This window comes from Bufo bufo, chromosome 4 (assembly GCF_905171765.1).
Source record: "Bufo bufo chromosome 4, aBufBuf1.1, whole genome shotgun sequence".
NCBI classification, from domain to species: Eukaryota; Metazoa; Chordata; class Amphibia; order Anura; family Bufonidae; genus Bufo; species Bufo bufo.
In genome coordinates this window covers 333,183,888-333,204,611 of record NC_053392.1, presented here as the reverse complement: position 1 = coordinate 333,204,611, position 20,724 = coordinate 333,183,888, and the positions used below count along the sequence as shown (strand labels likewise).

Sequence of the window (20,724 nt, the reverse complement as noted above, 5' to 3'; positions counted from 1 at the left end):
TGCTTGTGCAAAGAGATGTATCCGTCATGATATCACTGTAACCGAGCTAATCTATCTCGCTGATGTATATTATTCACAGATACACAAGGAAAATGTGTGGGCAACTTCATTTTTGGATTTGATATTTCACCAAGCACTTAAAAGGTTAAAGTTTAATGGTCATATTTTTTATTTTTTTGCTGATGTGTAGAGATAGAGATGGGGAACATTTTTTATAGTTTATTTAGAGAAATCGTATATTTATACTAGAAAACTTGGGCAGAAATGCCCCTTACCAGCAATTACTAGCGTTACTAAGGGACATCAGTCTTCTTAATACAGTGCTGCACTGATTGGGAATACCGGCTGGGCTTCTGCCCTCACTGCTCCCTCATATAGTGGGGACAGTAGATTAATATCTGTAAATGAAATATATATATTTATACACTTTCCCATTGACCAGTGTGGCCACCTCTGTCAGTGAGCTCTTCTGCTGTATTTCCGGCGCACCGAGTAATTAACCAGCCACCAGTAAGCGTTCACTATTGCCAATGCAAGGAGGCAGGGAACATGTTCTACTGTATATAGGGACAGTCTTACCGCTCGCTCAGATATCTCTCCCGGCGGCTGGTTAATTACTCAGCGGCTGGGAATACAGCAGAAGAACTCATTGACAGAGCTGGACACACTGATCAGCGAAAGATCAAGGTGTATAAATATATATTTCATTTACAGATATTATTTACTGTGCCCAGTCTGTGAGGGAGCAGTGAGGGCAGAAGCCCAGCCGCTCTTCCTAGTCAGTACTGCTCCGTACTGAATTAGGAAGACAGATGTCCCTTAGCAATGCCCATTTGAGAGAGCGCTGGTAAAGGGCATTTCTGCCCAAGTTTTCTAGTATAAACATACAATTTCCCTAAATAAACTATATTAGCAAAAAAATTTATATATATATATATATATATATATATATATATATATATATATATATATAAAAATAAATGTATATAACACTTACACTTTAACTGAATGGTTTTAATAGCTAGGCAGCAACCTAGATGAGAAGGATTTTAGCCCATACTGATTATATTATTGGTTCAGTTAAGTTAAAAGGGAATGGCGTTTGTCAGTGTCTCTTATGTCCTTGAGCACATATTCTACAGGCTGAAGGGACAAATACTGGTCTCTGCTGACATCTGTGAACTAGCAATGACATGGCACCTACCCACAAGCCCTAGATAAGAACACTAAAGTTAGTTTACCTGTTGTTGTTACACATATAGCTTTTATTTCATGGTGTAACCATCTGTAATACATATGGATAGATTAGGGGTATCGGGTTGGCAGCACCCGAGCGGATGCCCTGATACTTACACATGAGGATGGATCTCCGGTAGTACTGGTTTACATTACTAGTGTTTCATGCGACTGATCTTATGCGGTGGATCCTGACCAGTGGTTGCGCCCACTGAACATGATTGTATGTTTTATTGTTCTCTTTAAAACCTTAATAAAAATCTATTGAACTATAGAACACTAAAGTTAGTGCCCAGTGGTTCACACTGGGTATGGTGCTACCAAGTCTCCCTTAGTGTATGGTGTGACAAAAAAATGCTAAATGTTTTTGTTCCCCCTATTCCCCGCTTAAACAATACAATAATAAAATATACCAGTCATTGATATGTACCAGAAAATAGTAGTAAAACAGCTAATTTATTCCACAAAAAGCCCTGATATAGCTATGGCAAAATAACAAAGTTATGGCTCTCAGAATGTGGTGACACAAAAATATAGATTTTATTTCCATAAAACAAACCTTTATTGAGCAAAACATAAATCAACTGTATATATTTGGTATTTCCTTAATAGAACTGATCCCTAGAATAAACATATTACAGTAGATATACTACTGGATCTGCCTCAAACTGAGCCAGATGTTTTTTTAAATTTTTGCTTCAGCCGACACGGGAGTGAAAAGGGGCATGACTTTGTGGCACAGGGGAGTGGCTTTAGATGCGCCAAAATGGAGATGCACAATTCGAACACAAAGTAAGCCACCAAACAGGGCTTAACAACTTACACTGGACAGGCTAAAGATACGCCACATTTATCATCCAGAATCAGCTATTGTGTGAAATGTGGTGGATTTTTAGAGCTTCTAGCCTAACTTTGCTGTATTAGTAAATCTAAAGGCCTCCTGCACACGACCGTATGGCTTTTTCAGTGTTTTGCGGTCCGTTTCTCACGGATCCGTTGTTCCGTTTTTTTTTTTTGTTTCCATTGTGTTTCCGTTTCTGTTCCGTTTTTCCGTATGGCATATACAGTATACAGTAATTACATAGATAAAATTGGGCTGGGCATAACATTTTCAATAGATGGTTCCGCAAAAAACGGAACGGAAACAGAAGACATACGGATGCATTTCCGTATGTGTTCCTTTTTTTGCGGACCCATTGACTTGAATGGAGCCACGGAACGCGATTTGCGGGCAATAATAGGACATGTTCTATCCTTAAACGGATGGGAAAAACGGAAATACGTAAACGCAATGCATACGGAGTACATTCCGTTTTTTTTTGCAGAACCATTGAAATGAATGGTTCCGTATACGGAACGCAAAAAACGGCCAGTAAACGGGGGAAAAAAACGGTCGTGTGCAGGAGGCCTTAAAGGGAATCTGTCAGCTAGTTTGAGCCTATAGAGCTGAGGACATGTGCGGCTAGATCGCCACTAGCACGTCCGCAATATACATTTCCCATAGCTCTGAGTGTTTTTATTCAATAAAAAAACCGATTTTATATATATGCAAATGAGGCAAGTAAGGAGCCCAAAGGGCTGTTCCCAACGTTTCAGAAGCCAAGCCACGCCCACTGTGAAGGAGCCCAGCACCGCCCGCATCCTCTGAATCTCTTCCTTCCTCCATTGAGGTCACGTCGTAATCTCGCGCATGCTAGCTAGCGCATGCCCGGTTCATTCCCTGAGGGTGATGCCAGCACAGGGAAGAAACACCATGCCGGCACTCACATGCGGCATACTCGCGCATGGGCGAGATTACAGCACTTCAACTCTGTGACGTCAGGGGAGCAAGGAGGAGATTCGGAGGATGCAGGGCGGAGCTGGGCTCCTTCACAGTGGGCGTGGCTTGGCTCCTGAAACGTTGCTAACAGCCCATTGGGCTCCTTACTAGCCTCATTTGCATATATATAAAATCGTTTTTTTTTATTAAATAAAAGCACTCAGAGCTATGGGAAATGTATATTGCGGACGTGCTAGTGGCGATCTAGCAGCACATGTCCTCAGCTCTATAGGCTCAAACTAGCTGACAGAATCCCTTTAAAGGGTACGGCTCCTTCCATTCAAGTGTATACTACAGAGCCCTCCTATAGAAGTTACTGGGATGGATTAGGTGTAATTACACCTGCTCATCACTGCAGTTGTGATGGCGGGCTGCCTTCTCTTCAAACAGCTGATCCTCGCGGGTGCTGGGAATCGGCCAATCTGGTCTGATTATTGATGACCTATCCTGAGGATAGGTCATCAATATGAATAAATTTGACAACCCCTTTAAAGGGCAACTGTCAGCAGATTTGTACCTATGAAACTGTCTGACTTGTTGCATTTGTACTTGGCAGCTGAAGGCATCTGTGTTGTTCCCATGTTCATATGTGCCCGCATTGCTGAGAAAAATGATGTTTTAATATATGCAAATTAACCTCTAGGAGCAACGGGGCATTGCAATTGCTCCTAGAGGTTCTGTTTTCTCTGCAACAACTGCACACTCTCGGCTTTGATTGACAGGACCAGATGGGGAAAAAGTCATCAAGCCCGATCCAGTCAATCAAAGTGCAGAGGGCGCGGCTGTTGCAGAGAAAGCAGAGCCTTGAGGCGCAACGGCAACGCCTAGTGGCTCATTTGCATACATTAAAACATCATTTTTCTCGGCAATGTGGGCACATATGAACATGGGTCCAATACAGATGTACAAATCTGCTGACAGATGCCCTCTAATATTCATACCTTATAGCAAGTGTTGTAAAAAAAAAATAATAATAATAATATTGGAAAAATACCCATTGGCTGACTTACATTTATTTTATTTTTTTCAATAAATCAACAAAAAGTTAATCAATAAATTATATGTACCCCAAAATGGTGCCAGTAAAAGCTACAACTCATCCACAGATAAAACAAAATACAGTCATAATGCGTTGTCGATGGAAAAATAAAAAAGTTTTGAAAAAATTTGAACAAATTGCTCCATCTTGAAGGTGCAAAATAGTCGAGTCCTGGAGTGTAGTCACTGTATTTCATGAGGCGAAATCTCAAAAACATCTGAGACTACTTTCACACTAGCGTGTTTGTTGGATCGGTCAGGGTTCAGCAAAAACGCTTCCGTTACTGATTAAACAACGATCGGTATCAGTTATGAACTCCATTGAAATTCAATGGGAGACGGATCCATTTTCTATTGCGTCAGGAAAGCACAGCATGCTGCGGTTTGCTCTCCGGTATGAGAACGGAATTCATTCTGGAGCATTCTGTTCTGTTCAGTTACATTTTGTCCCGATTGACAATAAATGGGGACAAAACGAAAGTGCTCTTTTCCGGTATTGAGACCTATGATGGATCTCAATCCCTTGTGAAAGTAGTCTGAATCAGATTTGGAAATAGCAGGCTTCCTGTGTTCTTCTAACTATATAGTTACTAAGAAGTCTGCACCACATCCTCACAGAATTTCAACAGTCAAAGTATCACTTTGGGTTCACACCACGTTTTTACATGTTGGAAAAAAAGGATATAAGAGCATAGAATTTTACACTTTTCCATCCTGCAGATTCCAGTAAAAAATGCATAAGTTAACGTGTACATTTTTTTTACAGTGGTACTCTATGGTGACAGATGCCACTGTATATGTTTTTTTGTATATGTTAAATGTAAGACAAAAACATGATGTGAACCCAGCATTACTCTTGTAGCGTTTTCTACCCCTTATCTTCTCCTGCTCTGCCCGCTGTCAGTGCTGTTAGTTTCAGCATCTGATAGCAGTGAATTGTCAGCTGGCTCGCCAGCACTCGGTGTCAATGGCTGAGATAACACTGCAGTGACACACAGCGCCGGGGACCCTGCCTAGAACAAATGAAGTAGTAATAATGTAGGGATCCAGACTTTAAAAAAAAATAAAAATAAATAGGATACCTAAAAATGCAATTAGAGTTCCCCCAGTATTAATAATGTCCACTATGGAAACACAAAAGGGGTTGGTCAGCACATCCCATCCAAATACGCAGGTGATTGCTGCTATGACTGGAAACAGTCTCTGCGAACCAAATAAAGTACAAAAACATATTATAATGCTTATGCTATGCTAATAAAGTAGAGATGCTTGGCAAATACATTTTGTACAAAATTATTTGAGCCCGTCTGCCACACGTCAAGGCGATCTCTGTAAGACTGGAAACTAACACTAAGTTCTACCTGTTAAGTGCCATGACAGCGACCATGAAATTCAGGGGGTGTAGGTTCCACATGCATGCTGGGTCCCTGACCAGCCTGTCTGCCTCATAGGCTGATTTTAATTAGCATGAGTATAAAGCTTAGCCTGCTCCTCCCCACTCACTGGAAGCCCCTGACACCAGGAGAGGTATGGAGTGGGTAGTGGACTTGGCATGCATGTTGGTACTTGCATCCCCTGTATTCAATGGAGGCCATTTTGGCGCCAAAAATGATAAAAATAAAAAGGGGACCCAGCATGCATGTGGAACCTACACCCCCTGAATTTCATGGTCGCTGTCATGGCACTTAACAGGTAGAACTTAGTGTTAGGCGCCCGTCTTACAGAGATCGCCTTGACGTGTGGCAGACAGGCTCAAATAATTTTGTACAAAATGTATTTCCCAAGCATCTCTAATTTATAAGCATAGCATAAGCATTACAATATGTTTTTGTATTTTATTTGGTTCGCAGGAGTGCTGTTGCATTACAGGGAGTGCAGAATTATTAAGCAAGTTGTATTTTTGAGGATTAATTTTATTATTGAACAACAACCATGTTCTCAATGAACCCAAAAAACTCATTAATATTAAAGCTGAATATTTTTGGAAGTAGTTTTTAGTTTGTTTTTAGTTTTAGCTATTTTAGGGGGATATCTGTGTGTGCAGGTGACTATTACTGTGCATAATTATTAGGAAACTTAACAAAAAACAAATATATACCCATTTCAATTATTTATTTTTACCAGTGAAACCAATATAACATCTCAACATTCACAAATATACATTTCTGACATTCAAAAACAAAACAAAAACAAATCAGTGACCAATATAGCCACCTTTCTTTGCAAGGACACTCAAAAGCCTGCCATCCATGGATTCTGTCAGTGTTTTGATCTGTTCACCATCAACATTGCGTGCAGCAGCAACCACAGCCTCCCAGACACTGTTCAGAGAGGTGTACCGTTTTCCCTCCTTGTAAATCTCACATTTGATGATGGACCACAGGTTCTCAATGGGGTTCAGATCAGGTGAACAAGGAGGCCATGTCATTAGATTTTCTTCTTTTATACCCTTTCTTGCCAGCCACGCTGTGGAGTACTTGGACGCGTGTGATGGAGCATTGTCCTGTATGAAAATCATGTTTTTCTTGAAGGATGCAGACTTCTTCCTGTACCACTGCTTGAAGAAGGTGTCTTCCAGAAACTGGCAGTAGGACTGGGAGTTGAGCTTGACTCCATCCTCAACCCAAAAAGGCCCCACAAGCTCATCTTTGATGATACCAGCCCAAACCAGTACTCCACCTCCACCTTGCTGGCTTCTGAGTCGGACTGGAGCTCTCTGCCCTTTACCAATCCAGCCACGGGCCCATCCATCTGGCCCATCAAGACTCACTCTCATTTCATCAGTCCATAAAACCTTAGAAAAATCAGTCTTGAGATATTTCTTGGCCCAGTCTTGACGTTTCAGCTTGTGTGTCTTGTTCAGTGGTGGTCGTCTTTCAGCCTTTCTTACCTTGGCCATGTCTCTGAGTATTACACACCTTGTGCTTTTGGGCACTCCAGTGATGTTGCAGCTCTGAAATATGGCCAAACTGGTGGCAAGTGGCATCTTGGCAGCTGCACGCTTGACTTTTCTCAGTTCATGGGCAGTTATTTTGCGCCTTGGTTTTTCCACACGCTTCTTGCGACCCTGTTGACTATTTTGAATGAAACGCTTGATTGTTCGATGATCACGCTTCAGAAGCTTTGCCATTTTAAGAGTGCTGCATCCCTCTGCAAGATATCTCACTATTTTTGACTTTTCTGAGCCTGTCAAGTCCTTCTTTTGACCCATTTTGCCAAAGGAAAGGAAGTTGCCTAATAATTATGCACACCTAATATAGGGTGTTGATGTCATTAGACCACACCCCTTCTCATTACAGAGATGCACATCGCCTAATATGCTTAATTGGTAGTAGGCTTTCGAGCCTATACAGCTTGGAGAAAGACAACATGCATAAAGAGGATGATGTGGTCAAAATACTCATTTGCCTAATAATTCTGCACCCAGTGTATATGTTGTGTTGAGTAATGTCCACTATAGTGCCCCAATCAATAATGCCCTGTACAAAAAATCCTGCTATAGTGTCCCTGTATTAAAATGTCCTCAATGCCACCAGAAATGCCCCATATAGTGCCCTCATATTAAAAAATGCCTCCTATAGTGCCTCAGTATTAAAAGTCGCTAGTGCCCCTTACACTGTTCCCAGTATAAAAAAATCCCCAGAGTGCCCCAATGCGGCCAGTTATGTCCCCCACAATGTCCCTCCATTAGTAATGTCCTCCCCAAGTGCCCCTTCAGTAGTAATGCCCCCCAGAGAGCTCCTCCAGTAGTAAAGTCCCCCATGGTGCCCTGTCAATAGTAATGTCATCCACAGTGCCTCTCCATTAGTAATGTCCCCCACAATGCCCCTCCAGTAGTTATGACCACAAACACTGCCCCGTCGATAGTAATGCCCCCACAGTGCCCCACAGTAGTAATGTCCCCACAGTGCACCTTCAGTAGTAATGTGCCTCACAGTGCCCTTCCAATAGTATTTTACCCCACAGTGCCCACCCAGTAGTAGTGTCCCCGACACTAACTCGCGTAGTAATGTACCCCACAGTGCTCTCTTATGTCCCCAGTAATATCCCCCACATTGCCCCCCCCCCAGTAATTTCACAGTGCCACTTCCAGTATTTACAGGGAGTGCAGAATTATTAGGCAAGTTGTATTTTTGAGGATTAATTTTATTATTGAACAACAACCATGTTCTCAATGAACCCAAAAAACTCATTAATATCAAAGCTGAATATTTTTGGAAGTAGTTTTTAGTTGGTTTTTAGTTTTAGCTATTTTAGGGGGATATCTGTGTGTGCAGGTGACTATTACTGTGCATAATTATTAGGCAACTTAACAAAAAACAAATATATACCCATTTCAATTATTTATTTTTACCAGTGAAACCAATATAACATCTCAACATTCACAAATATACATTTCTGACATTCAAAAACAAAACAAAAACAAATCAGTGACCAATATAGCCACCTTTCTTTGCAAGGACACTCAAAAGCCTGCCATCCATGGATTCTGTCAGTGTTTTGATCTGTTCACCATCAACATTGCGTGCAGCAGCAACCACAGCCTCCCAGACACTGTTCAGAGAGGTGTACTGTTTTCCCTCCTTGTAAATCTCACATTTGATGATGGACCACAGGTTCTCAATGGGGTTCAGATCAGGTGAACAAGGAGGCCATGTCATTAGATTTTCTTCTTTTATACCCTTTCTTGCCAGCCACGCTGTGGAGTACTTGGACGCGTGTGATGGAGCATTGTCCTGCATGAAAATCATGTTTTTCTTGAAGGATGCAGACTTCTTCCTGTACCACTGCTTGAAGAAGGTGTCTTCCAGAAACTGTCAGTAGGACTGGGAGTTGAGCTTGACTCCATCCTCAACCCGAAAAGGCCCCACAAGCTCATCTTTGATGATACCAGCCCAAACCAGTACTCCACCTCCACCTTGCTGGCGTCTGAGTCGGACTGGAGCTCTCTGCCCTTTACCAATCCAGCCACGGGCCCATCCATCTGGCCCATCAAGACTCACTCTCATTTCATCAGTCCATAAAACCTTAGAAAAATCAGTCTTGAGATATTTCTTGGCCCAGTCTTGACGTTTCAGCTTGTGTGTCTTGTTCAGTGGTGGTCGTCTTTCAGCCTTTCTTACCTTGGCCATGTCTCTGAGTATTGCACACCTTGTGCTTTTGGGCACTCCAGTGATGTTGCAGCTCTGAAATATGGCCAAACTGGTGGCAAGTTGCATCTTGGCAGCTGCACGCTTGACTTTTCTCAGTTCATGGGCAGTTATTTTGCGCCTTGGTTTTTCCACACGCTTCTTGCGACCCTGTTGACTATTTTGAATGAAACGCTTGATTGTTCGATGATCACGCTTCAGAAGCTTTGCAATTTTAAGAGTGCTGCATCCCTCTGCAAGATATCTCACTATTTTTGACTTTTCTGAGCCTGTCAAGTCCTTCTTTTGACCCATTTTGCCAAAGGAAAGGAAGTTGCCTAATAATTATGCACAACTGATATAGGGTGTTGATGTCATTAGACCACACCCCTTCTCATTACAGAGATGCACATCACCTAATATGCTTAATTGGTAGTAGGCTTTCGAGCCTATACAGCTTGGAGTAAGACAACATGCATAAAGAGGATGATGTGGTCAAAATACTCATTTGCCTAATAATTCTGCACGCAGTGTATGTTCCCCAGTGCCCCCCACAGTGCTCTCCTTCCTGGCAGTAATGTCCACCAAGTGGGCACTGAAAAAAAAGCTACAAACTAATAGTCACCTGTGTCTCATTTAAAGGCGTTGACAATGCAGGTCACAATCTTTTCTGGTCTATGGCCTGGGATGGTGGGAAGCAGGTGGCCAGATACACACGTCACTGTGCCGTGTCCCAGCAAAGGCAGGCGCAATGACGTCATCTTGCCTGCTTGCACCAGGATTTACTACTACATAGGCCTCAGGCCTGCTTTTCCTGAAGCCTATGAGGGTGATCGGCGGGGCAGGGAACTCTTTTCTCCCATGCACCGCCGCAGTATTCAACTGCATCACCGTCCTAGGTGGGTCTAGTCACAAAAGGCGACAAGACTAAAAAGTCTTGTCACAATTTGCAAATTGTAAGTCGCATTGGTGACCATTTTGGTCACCATCTGGAGAACTGTAATGAAATATTTTTTTATTTGCTATCGATTTACTGTTGCATTATAGTGCTATGTTATACCTAAACTCTGCATATTCTAAATTTGATAATAACAGAATATCTAAATTAGGATGCATTTAAATTTTCCTGACAGAGGCCAAAACAGTGTCCTTTAGGTCTTCTCCTGGTTGGTATACGCAAGTATACTTCCAACAAAAAACATTATAGAATAGTGTATTATTCCATGCAGTGGTATAGAGTAAAAAAAAATGTAAATGTTAAACTTAGATCTTGTAAAACGGGAACCTATCAGGAACCGGTGCACTTGCCAGGGATGCTCAACCTGCGGCCCTCCAGCTGTTGAAAAACTACAACTCCCAGCATGCCCTTATAGCTGTAGGCTGTCCAGGCATGCTGGGAGTTGTAGTTTCGTAACAGTTGGAGGGCCACAGGTTGGCCATCTCTGTTTTAACGTATACATTCTGTAGAGTGGAACGCTGGTAATATATGCAGGATAAAAGTCATATGGTGGTCAGAAATAGTATTCTTCATATACACAGGATGGCTGATTCTAAAAAGTCACCTGAAACTACAGGTAAGCTTAACGCCTCAAAGGACATCTGTCAGCAGATTTGTACTGGCTGAACTGTTACATGTGCACTTGGCAGCTGAAGGCATCTGTGTTGGTCCCATGTTCATATGTGCCCGCATTACTGAGAAAAATTATGTTTTACTATATGCAAATAAGCCGCTAGGAGCAACGAGGGAGTTGTTGTTACACCTAGAGGCTCTGCTCTCTCTGCAACTACTGCGCCCTCTGCACTTTCATTGACAGGGCCAGGTGTGATGATGCTTTCACTGCCCAGTCCTGGGCAGGCCATAGGACCAACACAAATGCCTTCAGATGCCAAGCGCACCTGGAACAGGTCAGCCAGTTTCATAGGTACAAATCTGCTGACAGATGTCCTTTAAGGACCGGGCCCATTTTGTTTTTGCATTTTCGTTTTTTCCTTCCCACATTCCAATAGCCATATATTTTCAACTTTTCAGTTCATACACCCATATGAGGGCTTATTTCTGAGGGATACTTTTTTTTTAATGACACTATTTAATTTACCATATCTTATATCTGAAAAAAATTATTTGTGGCTTGAAATTGAAAAAAAACAACAAAACACTATTCCGGCAAGGTTTTTTTAGGTTTTAATATTATGGCCTTCACTGTGCACTAACAATGCCATGACGTCCTTATTCTGCAGGTCAATATAATTATGGCAATACTAGACTTGAATAGTTTTTATTTAGCTTCGTTACTTAAAATTTTTTAATAAAATTTGAAAAAAAAATTAAAAATCATTGCCATTTTCTGACAGACATAACTTTTGTCTACAGAGTTGTGTGGGGGCTTGTTTTTTGTGGGAATAATTAAACTTTTTATTGGTACCATTTTTGGGTTACGTGTTACTTTTTGATCACTGTTCAAAAAAAAATTTTTTTGGGGGGGGGGGGGGGGGGACAAGGTGACCAAGAAATGGTGAATTGTGTGTATTTCTTTTTTTCCCATCATGGCGTACACTACGCAGGTAAAATATTTTTATATTTTAATAGTTCAGACATTTTAGGGCCCAGTAATACCTGTTATATTTATTTTTCTATGTAAAATTGGAAAAAGGGGATGATTTTAATTTTTTATATTTTTTTATTTTTATTTTACTTTTTATAGAACCTGTGATCTTTTGATCGATTGTCTTATAGATCCATGTGCCTCTTGCACAGCTTTACAGGCAGTTAGCCATGTCAGGCCTGAGAACCTTCAGAAGGCACAGGGCTGTCATGGTGAACCAATCGGAGACCCTAATTTTACTGCAGGGACTCCGATCTGTATAACCCCACAGATGCTGCAATCGCTATTGACAGCAGCATCTAAGCGGTTAAATGACCAGGTTCGGCGTCATCGCCAATCCCGGTTATTGAAGCCGGGTGCTGGTTGTATTATACAGCCGGCACCTGCCATGTATGGAGCGGGCTCAGTGTAGTAGCCTGCTCCATACATTCCCTCAGCCCTAATGACATACAGGTACATCACTGTGGCTGAGGTCGTTAACCTGTGTTATTCATAATCGGTTTTTGGAGGATCATGATTAATGAAGTTTTAATGTTAGACTGACTAAAAAAAATTGATGGAATCTGATCAGGCTCAGAAAAAACATCTTCAGCTGGCCTCACGCTGGTAATTGAAGGATGTCTTTTATGACAACAATGTCAAAACACCAACATCAGTATTTGTAAGTCAAAATTAGGAGTGGAACCTACACAGGAATATATAATGAACAGCTCTGAACCTCCTCCATGTTCTGGAACCACTAGTGGTTTTGGCTTACAAATTTTGATGCAAAATACTACCCAAATACTGACTGTGTCGAAGTGGCCTTAACCCTTAGGATACCGGAGGTTTTTTCATTTTCATTTTTCTATTTTCCTTGAGCCATAACTTTGTTTTATTTCCGGTCACATAGCTGTATGAGGGCTTATTTTTTGCGGGACAAGTTGTACTTTCTAATGACACCATTAATTATGGCATAAATTTCCTATTCCAAATGGGGTGGAATTGGAAAAAAAACGCAATTCCTCCACCATTTTACGGGATTTGTTCCCACAACGTTTCGTTTACAGCAAAACTGACCGATTCCCTTCATTCTCTGGGTCAGTACGATTACAACAATGCCCCATATGTATAGGTTCTTTATGTCTAAATAGTGTAAAAATAAATGTAAACTGTGATACATTTTTTTGAACCCCCATAACTTTTTTATACTTGTGTCTACTGGGCTGTTTAGGGGCTAATTTTTTGCGGAACAATCTGTAGTTTTTATTGCTACCATTATGGAGTGTGTGTGACTTTTTGGTCACATTTTATAAAAAAATTTGGGTAAGAGAAGCAATGAAAAAAATGGGAAATCGGCCATTTTGACCCTTTTTTCACTTACGCCATTCGCCGTATTGGAATTTTTTTCTCTATTTTAATTGTATGGGTGTTTTCGATCGCGGTGATACCCATGATGTTTATATTTATTGTTATTTAGGTATTTATTTAATTATACGGAAAGGGGGGTGATTTCAGCTTTTATATTATTTTTTTTGTGATGATTTTGTGACTCATATGAGCCTATAAATTATGTTTTTTAATTTTGTTCAATCAGGGATTTTTCAAATGCCATTTAAACTGAATATTGCTCATTTCTTATCCTGGCGTGTCATCTGGTGGCCAAAATAGGAATTGCAGCATGAACACTTCAGCGCATAGTGTTCAGCGCAACTACCGATGCCCTAATTGGCCACACGGTGCATCGGTAGGAAGCCAGAGCTTCCAGGTTTTTGCGCATTTAAATGCCGTGATCTTACTTGGTCACGGCATCTAAAAGTATTTAATCACCGTGATCGGCATTATTTGCCGCAGGTCTTTGAAACAGCAGAGATCTGCCGGCCATGGTGCCCGCTGCATGTGTGAGCGGGCGCCATGTTTACACATCGCTCCAGTGCCGTATGGCGATGGTAGCGAATGGGTTAAAGGGGCTGTCTCACTTCAGTAAGTGGCATTTATCATGTAGAGAGTATTGTGATTGTCCATATTGCTTCCTTTGCTGGCCGCATTCATTTTCCCATCACATTAAACACTGCTCGTTTCCATGGTTACAGACCACCGTGCAATCCATCAGGGGTGGTCGTGCTTGCACACTATAGGAAAAACAGTCAGCCTCTCTGGTGGCCGGGACCATGGGAGCACACATAGGCAAGTGCTTTTTTTTATATTGTGCAAACAATATAAACTTTCTCTACATGATAAATGCCACTTACTAAAGTGAGACAACCCCTTTAATCTATGACCTGGTCTGGGTCTTTTTATGAGGTGTATGTCTTCATACTGTATATTGCCAACAATTGCACCTGATTGTAGAAACCAGTGACCGGTCTGCACCCTGGGTGGCCAGTTCACAAAAACACTTTATCCGCCTTCATTGGCCAATTAAAGGAAAAACATTTATTTCTCAAATTAAATCTGCAGTAGTTCCTGTGCTGCAAAACAGTCCTGCAGAAGTGGGTGTAACTGATACTTAAACTTCTGCACTTGATTCAAAATATCATTTTCTGTGTACAGCTCATTTACAGACCCATAGATCACCATAAAAGATAGGTAGGATCTATTAACATAGTTACTTCATTGTACTGTTAAGGCCACATGCACACGACCGTTGTGTGTTTTGCGGTCTGCAAATCGAGGATCCGTAAAACACGGATGGTGTCCGTGTGCGTTCCGCGGAACGGCACAGACAGCCTTTAATATAACTGCCTATTCTTGTCTGCAAAACGCGGGCAAGAATGGGACAGATTTTTTTTTTTTGGCGGACTACAGAATGGAGCAACGGATGCAGACAGCACACCGAGTGCTGTCCGCATCTTCTGCGGCCCCATTAAAGTGAATGGGTCTGTATCCGAGCCGCCAAAACTGCGGCTCGGATGCGGACCAAAACAACGGCCGTATGCATGAGGCCTAAGGCTGAGTTAACATAACTGTTCAGCCTTTCCGTTCTCCTGCTCCGTTTAGGAGCAGGAGAATGGAAAGGACGGATTCGGCACATAACTGAGCCGAGCAGAGCCTACGGACCCCATAGACTATAATGGGGTCCGTTAGGTTTCCACTCAGAAGATGATTTTGGAGCGGAGACAAAAGTTGTGCGCGCAGGACTTTTGTCTCCGCTTCAAAAATCTTCCTTTGAACAGAAAATTAACGGACCCCATTATAGTCTAAGGGGTCCGTAGGCTCCACTCGGCTCAGTTATGTGCCGAATCCGTCCTTTTCGTTCTCCTGCTCCTAAACGGAGCAGGAGAATGGAAAGGCTGAACGGTGATGTGAACTCAGCCTAGGATGAAATGGTTACAAAACTGTGCCATAACACCTGGCCTAAAGGTAATAAGCCATGGAAGATTTCATCAAAGAATGCAGACTGTCATGGGAATTACTAACCCCATAGCAAATTCATCCATATTTGTTTTTCCCATAAGCACTGCTCCTTCATCAAGAAGTCTCTGGACAACTGTAGCATTATAGGGGGGGATATAACCTGAGGAAAAACAGCAACAAACAGTGTGGTCAGTTACATGTGCACAAATATCAGGCTCTGTTCACATCTGCATCGTGGTGTCGACTCATAACAGAAGCCACGATACTGTGCTGAATCCCATTCTCTTAGAAATCGGCCTGTTCGGGTCCTGTTGAGGTTTCCATTATTTTGACATCAAAAATGGCACTGCATTCTGCACCATTCTCAGTATCAAAAGTGACGGAACAGCTAATGGAGCCTCAAAACAGCAGTGTGAACATTGCCTTACAAATAAACATTTTTTTATTTTTTTATAATTAATATAGAAAATAATATTTACCTTTTAACATTTTTGATGCACATGTTGTCTCTATATTTTTGGTGCTAAAGTTGTCTTTAATGGCAATAGGAATTCCATCTAAGATGCCAAGGGGCTTACCTGTAAATTAAAGTAAATGATGAAATACATGACTAAGAGCCCTGAAAGAAATGAAGGCGGTACAAGAAGCAGGTATACCCCGCCCACATTTGGTGGCCAATGAGCACATGATTTATAGAAACTTTTTTTTTCTGTTTATTTTTTTTTCTCTTTTATTTAACCCCTGATAAAACGCTATACTATAATAAATACTATATACCGTAATCATATAATAACAATAATAGGCCTCACTATATTGAGAATTATATATTTTTTTCTTAGAAACCTAAAACCTTTTACCGGTTTATGATTATAAAGAAACCATTAATATTTATTAGCTTTCTTAAAAACATTTACTAACAGATATTTGCGACTTTTCCCTGCTCGCGCCAAGTCTAAAATAGGGGGCCTGTTGTTGGCGGGCTAGCAGGCCCATCTCATTTATCGTTTTCTACACCTGTTTTAGGAGTACAAAATGGTCTCAATTTACGCCAGCAAGGGAGATGGCGTAGATTTAGGCAGGCGGTGGATACGCCGAAGTTATGTAGAGGCCGGCGCCTCTACATAAATCTGGCGCATCCACTGCCCGCTAAAGGGGTCTAAAACGCTAGTCTTAATAAATTACCCCCATTATTCTCAATATGATAAGGATATAGACTTTTATCAGGGGTTAAATGTGGAATTTAAAAAAATCTGAAGACAGTGTCTCCCAGGATTCAAACCTGGGACATGCAAAACCAAATGCTTATGACCAAGCTATAGCATTACCACATACAGAAGCATGTATTTTTTTATACTTATACGCTAAGGGTACTTTCACACTAGCGTCAACATTTTCCGGTATTGAGTTCCGTCATAGGGGCTCAATACCGGGAAAAAAAACGCTTCAGTTTTGTCCTAATGCATTCTGAATGGAAAGCAATCCGTTCAGTATGTATCAGGATGTCTTTCGTTCCGTCCCTTTTACTGTATTTGGCAGGAGAAAATACCGCAGCATGCTGCAGTATTTTCTCTGCCCAAAATTCCGGAACATTTGCCGGAATGCCGGATCCGGCATTAATTTCCATTGAAATTTATTAATGCCGAATCTGGTGCCAAGTGTTCAGGTAATTGCCGCATTGATGGATATGATTTTCCAGTCTCCGCATGTGAAAAAATAAGTACTGGAACCGTTTTTCCGGATGACACCGGAGGGACGGATCCGGAATTTCAAGGCATTTGTCAGACGGATCCGCATCCGGATCTGGAAACAAATGGTATCCGTTTGCATACGGATTTCCGGATCCGGCAGGCAGTTCCGGCCCCAGGACTGCTTGCCAGATTCTTCTAACGCTAGTGTGAAAGTACCCTTATACATATTATTGGTGTCTATATGATCATTTATTGTGTAATCTAATGTCATTTTTACCAGACCCATAAGACCTTTGTTTTGTGCAATTAAATGCTAGATATGTTTTTTTATATATATATATATATATATATATATATATATCTAAGGTAAAAATAAATTCTAAGCACTTTATTCTAGCTGTAATAAAAGAATTGAGAAACAAAACCTTTCTGAAACCATACCCCTTGTACTGTGTGAAAGGATGCTACTTGTGTAATTTACCTGCTGACTTGGTTCACCACACAATATGCTCCCATCACTTGCACTGACATCCATGTAAAGTATGCACTGAGATGTCTGGAGCGCGTCAAGGATTCATGAGGCCTATTTCCTATTGCTAGATGTCGGCACTACATCCCGCTCCAATGACAGAGGGGACCCCTCATTCCCAGGATTCATGAGGGTCCCAGTGGTCTGACCCCTTAGGCCCCTTGCAGACAAGCGTGTCCGGATTAGGTCCGGATGCGTTGCGAATGCGCTCAGTGAAAAATGTGCGATTTCGCAGGCAAAGTCATTCAGTTTTGCCTGCGATCTTGTTCAGTTGTTCAGTTTTTATCGCGTGGGTGCAATGCGTTTTGCACGGGCGTGATAAAAAACTGAATGTTTACAAACAACATCTCTTAGCAACCATCCGTGAAAAATTTTCACGCAGCTACATTCACTTCTATGGGGCCAGCGTTGCGTGAAAATAGCAGAATATAGAACATGCTTTGATTTTCACGCAACGCACAAGTGATGCGTGAAAACCAACGCACATGTACACAGCCCCGTTGAAATAAATGTGTCCGGATTCCGTGCGGGCGCAATGAATTTGCATTACGCATTGCACCCGCGCGGAATACTCGCTAGTGTGTAAGGGGCCTTAGATTTATTATTTATTAGCTACCCTGTGGAGACTTTTTATGGGAAAACCTGTTTAATGTCTTTGACACGACTAACAATGAGTGGAGTAAAAATCTCTATTACTATTAGACTGTACCTTGCTTGAAGCGCTCGTCTGCTTCTGCTGCCTGTTTAAGGGCAACCTCTTCAGTTATAGTTATGTAAGCATTGAGAAATGAGGTTTCCTTGATGAACGATAGACACCTCTGACATAACTCTGTTGGGGTCAGTTGTCCGAGTCTAAAGGCAGCAGCTGCCTGTGTGAAACAAGATAAAACATTATACAGCATTCACACTTTTATGCAAAAAAAAAGTTAAAAGGTGTAGGCCCAGGAGAACATTTAGGGCTTGTTCACACGACCGTATGGCTTTTTCAGTGTTTAGCGGGACGTTTTAAACGGATCAGTTTTTCAGTTTTTTATTTCAATAGTGTTTCTGGTTCCATTTAGTTTTTCCATTCCGTTTTTCCGTATGGCATATACAGTATACAGTAATTACATAGAAAAAATTGGGCATTACATTTTCAATAGATGGTTCCGCAAAAACGGAACGGATACGGAAGACACATGGAGTACATTCCGTATGTGTTCCATTTTTTTGCGGACCCATTGACTTGAATGGAGCCACGGAACGTGATTTGCGGGCAATAATAGGACATGTTCTATCTTTGAACTGAACGGAAAAACGGAAACAGAATACATGCGGAGTACATTCCGTTTTTTTTTTTTGCGGAACCATTAAAATTAACCGCCAGCTGTCAGGACCGTGGGCGAGCAAGTCAGACAGTCTGCACTGCAGTTTGAAATAAATCCTGTGTCCGGGTCTGAGACAGGCTTGTACCCGGACACAGGATTACCAACCCGGACTGTCTGGGTCAATCCCGTACGGGTGGCAACCCTACACTAGACATGTCAACAGCCCATGGGAGGGGGCAGGGTGAATTTTCAGTCACTTCAGTGTTTCAGGAACACTCAGCGGACACCTACCTGGTAATTTCTCCTCTCATCAGAGAAGACTACACACGGTATACATAATATACCATTAGGGTCATTTATCAAGCTGGTGATAAGTAGAACTGGCTTAGTTGCCCATAGCAACCAATCAGATTCCACCTTTCATTTTTGACAGCTCTTTTCCAAAATGAAAGGTGGAATCTGATTGGTTGCTATGGGCAACTAAGCCAGTTCTACTTATCACCAGCTTGATAAATGACCCTAATGGTATATTATGGTCTATCATATTATTTGGACACTACATGACCCTATTAGAAGCACTGAAGGTTGTGCTGGCATGGTGATGGCCACTATGTTGTGGTATTAGTCTAGCTTTACTATGCCAAAAGGCAATGAAACCCCCGTCACTGTTTGAGACGGCAGCAGTCTTTTCATTAGACAGTCTCATAGGTGTGCAGATCACGCTTCCCACTCACCTCCCGCAGACTGGCCCCCAGCATGTCTTCTAGTCCCCAGCATACACCGTAGACACAGACCCGTGATCCTACTGGAAGCTGACATGTGTTGGTTGGCAAATAAGGGACAGCAAACTAGAACGTTTCCGATAGGTGGACGGTTTAGTATGCATTGCTGTCATTGGACTACGCAGGAATGAGGCTAGGAACGCGGAAGTTCCTAGAGGACATAGAAGGGACAAGACCTGGATGTGTGAAGAACCGAGGAGAAGTGAAGCAGAAGGGCTGAGGACCGCAGGCTGGTGGCAGAGCGTCACACGGGGAGGCCTCGCTGCATTTCCTTGCTCCTGTTTCAATGACATGAAGCTGTAGATTGTGACAGTGTTGCTCTAGTCCTTTGTGTTGTATATTGGAGGTCTCCGGTGCTGAGCAGGATGAATATTGTGTGCAGGAGATCTGTCTTACATTTGTGTAGAAGACCCAGTCTAATAGCAGATGCTGGGAAAGAGAGGGGCATCCATTCCTCAGGTAGGAGGAGCATGGTTATGCCAGCCTGGGTTATTGACAAGTATGGGAGCAATGATGTTCTGCGCTTCAATGAGAATGTGCTGCTGCCAATCATCCATTATCCCAATGAAGTGATCATTAAAGTCCATGCTGCGAGTGTAAATCCTCTCGATGTGAACATGAGAAGTAAGTGGCCAGGATAATGTGCTTGTCTTTAAACGGATTGTGTCTTCAGAAAATGACTTCTTGTTTACACCAAGTTTTTATGTTAAACATATTTGAAAGAATTTTTTGTGTGTATATATGTGTGTGTGTGTATATGTGTATGTGTATATATATATATATATATATATATATATATATATATATATATATACACACACACACACAGCCGTAAATGTTGGCACCCCTGAAACTACAACTCCCACAATGCCGTGCTCTAGGCTGATAGCTGTAGGCTGTTCGGGCATGCTGGGAGTTGTAGTTTTACAACAGCAGGAGGGCCACAGGTTGAGCATGCCTGGTTTAGAATATCTCATGATCCAACCACCATAGCGGCAGACTGCTATGGAGCCCAGGACAAGAGGGGGCCCAGTTGGGATCATCCCCTCTTCTACTGGGGGTGAAAACTTGGTCAGGACTCTACCCTCTAAAGGAACAACTTTTAACAAACGAAGCAGCGGAAAAATGGCCCAAGTGTCATTGTAAGGAGTTTAGGCGGAAACCCTTCTGTCCTGTGTGGGGGGCCTGGGTTGATCTTTGCTATGGGTCCCTTACTTCTCTATGTACGCCACTGGATCCAACCTCTATGTTCACTTT

At 42.0% G+C, this 20,724-nt stretch overlaps 2 protein-coding genes across 2 annotated transcripts in view; one reads left to right on the top strand and one right to left on the bottom strand.

Moving 5' to 3' along the window:
• Positions 1 to 19,576, bottom strand: part of QRSL1 (glutaminyl-tRNA amidotransferase subunit QRSL1) — a 50,572-nt gene extending 30,996 nt beyond the window's left edge. Inside the window, exons 1-4 of the mRNA XM_040428826.1 lie at positions 19,420 to 19,576; positions 18,088 to 18,247; positions 15,641 to 15,739; positions 15,225 to 15,321 (exon numbers count right to left, since the gene is read on the bottom strand). Coding sequence (XP_040284760.1) covers positions 15,225 to 15,321; positions 15,641 to 15,739; positions 18,088 to 18,247; positions 19,420 to 19,443 — 380 coding nt within the window. The 5' untranslated portion in view covers positions 19,444 to 19,576. The remainder of the gene's footprint in view (positions 1 to 15,224; positions 15,322 to 15,640; positions 15,740 to 18,087; positions 18,248 to 19,419) is intronic.
• Positions 19,577 to 19,629: 53 nt separating this feature from the next.
• Positions 19,630 to 20,724, top strand: part of RTN4IP1 (reticulon 4 interacting protein 1) — a 50,880-nt gene continuing 49,785 nt past the window's right edge. The window contains exon 1 of the mRNA XM_040428827.1: positions 19,630 to 20,091. Coding sequence (XP_040284761.1) covers positions 19,833 to 20,091 — 259 coding nt within the window. The 5' untranslated portion in view covers positions 19,630 to 19,832. The remainder of the gene's footprint in view (positions 20,092 to 20,724) is intronic.